The sequence below is a fragment of the Formica exsecta genome, unplaced genomic scaffold (assembly GCF_003651465.1).
Source record: "Formica exsecta isolate Colony F162 unplaced genomic scaffold, ASM365146v1 scaffold2, whole genome shotgun sequence".
Classification (NCBI taxonomy): Eukaryota; Metazoa; Arthropoda; class Insecta; order Hymenoptera; family Formicidae; genus Formica; species Formica exsecta.
Genome location: NW_021849297.1, coordinates 62,742 through 67,125, shown reverse-complemented (window position 1 = coordinate 67,125; position 4,384 = coordinate 62,742). Strand labels below are relative to the sequence as shown.

Sequence of the window (4,384 nt, the reverse complement as noted above, 5' to 3'; positions counted from 1 at the left end):
TTATCTAACCAACCGCATCTGCGGAATCGAACAAAGTTCTCAAGAAACGATCGAGACATAATAAATTGAGTCAACGAATGGGCGAGGACGAGAACGAGTTTCCACCGGAAATTTTCCATTCTCTCTTCGTCCGCCGAAAGTCTCACAAACTTTAATAACATGCCCTTTCCACGAGGGAGACTTGCAAATTCCTTACAAGATAATAAAGTATCAAAAAAGCAAGATTTAAAGATAAATATAAATTTTTATGATAAAGAATAACAATTTTATATCTGTGTGTAATTAGATGTAAAAAATACGCATACACACAAATCAAGCTTCTTTCTTATTTGCAAATATATTGAGAAAAACTTACAATATTTTCATATTTTATTTGTAAAATGTAATAATTATACTTCTTTTTTTATCTTGTATTCATATAGTTTATAGTCATAGTCTAGAAAAAAAATATATTTTTATATAATATTTATTAATATATCTTATTTATTTATTAATCTTAATAATATATTAATTCGTGTTTTTCTTTATATATTTATAGAAAAAAAAATACGTTTTGTTATTTATTTATTATATAGAAATGGAATTAAAATTAAACAAAATTACATCCATCGCGATCATCGCTACTTTTCACATGGATAGAACGACGAGAAATCATCATTCAATTTTTATCTGAAATCGAAGCCAACTACGTGGCCGCGCGGTTTGCGGATTCGCTGTCCGGAGGAGAAATACCATTATCAAATAATGGCGTCGTCAAAGAGAAATGCGAAAGTTCGACCCAAGAAAAAGCGGATGACGGAACGAATATCGCGTCCCAATATCCGTTCTCGCGTTAGATCAACGCGCCGTAAACGCGCAAACACTCCGCATCGACAACAGCCATACGATTCCGTCAGTATACCCCAACTGGTCTACGAGCTTCTCACTATCGATAAGTACAATCAAGGTAACTGTAACTGATGTTATTGTGCGACACCAGCAAATAATAATGTAATAGATGAACTGCAATAAATTCAGACATAAAAGGGAATTATTCGAAATCTGTCAAATATTTTAATCTTAAGCGCCGCAGCTTGAGCTTAAAACTGAGAATTTGATTCCAGTTACATACACCGCATGTAACTGTAATCGGTAACTAATAAAACGAGTTGAAATTGTGTTAGCGCAGCTAGAAATGACCTACAGATGCGTGTAAGCTAACATCGTTATTGTACATTTCTCGTCATAGAAGCGAAACGCTTTCAATCCCCGGAACGCTTCAGGACACCCCGTCGAAAAATACAGAAATATTACGAGCGGCAAAGGCTTCCGTTCGAGGTGGTCGACCGCGGTGATAGCCCGGAATCCGTTCAAGTGCCCGAGTACGCGATGGAATCTAGACCCACGTCCATTGAAAGTCTCACGGAGTCGATGGATGCTGCAAATAACTCGGCGTCTACGAGTTCCGCGAACAGCAGCGCGTCTAATATCTCAATGAAGCCAATTGCGTTAGCCAATTCGCTCAACAGCGCTAGAGCGCTCTTCAAAAAGAAGTCCTTGGTGCAGCTCATAAACAATTACATCAAGGCTGGCATCGAGGAAGGTTAAAAATTCAATATGTATATATATTGGGTTGAACGGAAAATTCGTTCCGTTTTTTACTAACAAATTAAGACCGAAAAAACGGCATGAACTTTCCGTTCAACCTAATATATGTAAATATGAATAAATTTTTAGACTTTTTTCTTCTCTCATAGAAACACAAAAAACTCCTCATAATATAATTAAAATTTACATTAAATACTCGCATAAATTCATCCTCCCTCAGATTTTCCACCGAAATAAATAAAATAATTTCTTCTGTTATATATTACGTTATATATTCTTTATATGTGCTTCTCCAGCGCAACGAACGTTCTAGAAACCTTAACAAATCTTTTGCGCGTAACTTTATAATAATATTTTGTGACAAATTTTAAAAGCTTCTTCTTTTTTTTTTGATAGTTTATATTTTTATATATAGACATTATAAAATAAAATGACAATATCGTTCGAAGTAATTCGTGCGAAGACATAGAAGCGGATACAATTGCATCCCGGGAAGGAGGCATTGAAGAGAGTCAAGTGAACGTGTATAATAGTGAAATGGCTCGTTCAATGCATCCGTACCGCGGGAGTTGTCATTAATGACATGTCACTGTACATAAATGCGCTCTTGACCGCGAGGTCAAATTTCTCGGATGACAACCAAATCGTTGTGCACAACGAATGACATCCATATTGCAGGAAAGCGACAGGCGAAAAAATACATCCGCAAGGCGCTGTCATTTGGCGTGAAATCGGGTTACCTGATCCCGGCCGATCGACAAGGTAACGTGCTCCATGTGTGCCCGACCCTGGACACGGGATCTTGGAGCACGAGACAAGCCGACGTCGAATCGCGACAAAGACGACGCATCGCGCGACGAGGGGAGACGCGGCCGACGACGATCGGCGACCGGAAAGCGATGCGTCGCGGAATTTCGCGAGGTAAGCCGCGTCATGACGTAGACCAAGAGCAGATGAGATCCAAGAGAAGATATTTCGTTCAAAGTCCTGCCAGGAGTTTGAGCGCAAGAGAAAGCAACCAAAAAAAATCGCCCGACAAATCGACGCTGCGCGAAAAAAACAAGCCAAAAACTGTCGCAAAAAAAAAGAGGTTGGTCAATTTCTCTATTACAAAAGAGATGATAATTTTATTAATCTTGTATAATTTTCCTATCGTAAGTTTTAATCTAAATAATCCTCATCGTCCTCGTAGATAGATATTATTCTATTACATTAATTGTACATATCAATGTGTAAGCAATATAAATTATTTACTCGGTATTGAAAAAAAGGAAATGATAGGAAAATGGTTTCTTGTAAAATTTCTTAGTATTACTTAATCAAATAACTATCTGTTATAAATGCATTGTCAAAGGTACCGCTTTATAGTGTCTTATACTGCTGAGTAAAAATAACTTTAATAGATTACAAGAATCGTAATAGTTTGTCACGTAATACAGACTTTTTGTAATAAATGCATTATGAGCGTCTTCACAATTCTAAGAAAAAGAAATTTCAAGGAAATTTCGGGGAAATAAAAAGATTTATATCATGATAAAATTAAATTTCCTTCTTTTTAAATTGCATTTTCCTGAATAGCAAAATACTCTCATCTATTTTATATCTTACGCAATACATTCTGCCAGAGAATGCTCTGTATATCTGTAGGAGAGATTTTTTTATCTGTATCACATGTCTGTTAAGCAAAATCAACGATACGGTCAACAATAAGCGGGGACACCAGCGGAAAAGAAGCGATGAAGATGTCAGAAAACCGGTCAAACGACGTCGCACGGCTTCGTCTTCGAACAATCGCGCTGAGAACAATCAGTTTGAACCAATCGAGGAAAGTTGTATGTACGCGAACGACGAAGATCGTGATCAGTATAAAGACAATGAAGATAATCGTGCGACAATTACTGAGAGACGGAAGTCGACGTCGAGTCAAGAAGACGAATCGAGAATGGAGAAACAGGAGGCCGGGACGAGTATCGACGACGATCGCAAAAATGTAGAGCGCAAGAACGCCGCGGACGATGACGACGACGACGATGACGACGACGAAAAGTTTGATGAGGCGAGTGTCGAGCATAACACGAACGGCCCGATCAGAGAAATGGATGCTTAAGGAATTGAACGCCCACCTCGAGCAACGCTTTTCTCCGTCCAGAAACGAGAGAGGAACTTCTCACCCCTTTATAGTCTGTCTCATTCATCGTTTGTTGAATGTATTTACTGTACATCTATTTTTGAGATCTATTTTGGAATTACATTTTTATTTCGCAAGCATGTGTCTATGTAACTCTTTCGATCAAATTTTTATTTTTGTAGAGAAGAAAACTCTATCTATTATGCAGATATATAATTTTATTAAAATCTTTTTGAATGCTATTCTATGTTAATATACTAGATCTAATCTATCATAATATTGTTTTTGTTAACCCATAATAAATTATATATTAATTGATAATATATTCTACTTAAGGAAATAAATTAATAATTATAAAAAAAAAAGATATTCGATTCGAGGAATTTTTCAATTTTAATTTTGCTCATATTAAAGACAAGAGATTATACGATATTGGATTATTGATTGCAACATATACAAAAAATATTCTATCGTTACTTTGTATCCAAAATCGTTGCCAATTTAATTTAAATAGGCAAATTGCTACTGTGTCACGAACATTTCAATTTCTCTCTCTCTCTCTCTCTCTCTCTCTCTCTTTATCTCTATATGATCAAGAAAACCTGTATCAGGCGTTTTAAGATTCATTATCATTTGTCATAGATTGATCCGGGTACAGAGATATATCTA

At 36.4% G+C, this 4,384-nt stretch overlaps 1 protein-coding gene across 1 annotated transcript; it reads left to right on the top strand.

Annotated features, from left to right (window-relative positions):
* The first annotated feature begins 744 nt into the window (after positions 1-744).
* Positions 745-3,694, top strand: LOC115234403. The gene is made up of 4 exons (XM_029805454.1): positions 745-946; positions 1,229-1,582; positions 2,266-2,677; positions 3,271-3,694. Exons 1-4 carry the CDS (start codon positions 745-747, stop codon positions 3,692-3,694), a joined length of 1,392 nt encoding a protein of 463 aa, XP_029661314.1.
* Positions 3,695-4,384: the final 690 nt, after the last annotated feature.

What these genes read in the sequence shown, in the direction of transcription:
- LOC115234403 (XM_029805454.1), top strand. Translation starts at nt 745, where the DNA reads ATGGCGTCGTCAAAGAGAAATGCGAAAGTTCGACCCAAGAAAAAGCGG. An exon ending in CAAGGCTGGCATCGAGGAAG is followed by an intron (nt 1,583 to 2,265) that starts GTTAAAAATTCA and finishes TCCATATTGCAG; the next exon opens with GAAAGCGACAGGCGAAAAAA. An exon ending in ACTGTCGCAAAAAAAAAGAG is followed by an intron (nt 2,678 to 3,270) that starts GTTGGTCAATTT and finishes ATGTCTGTTAAG; the next exon opens with CAAAATCAACGATACGGTCA.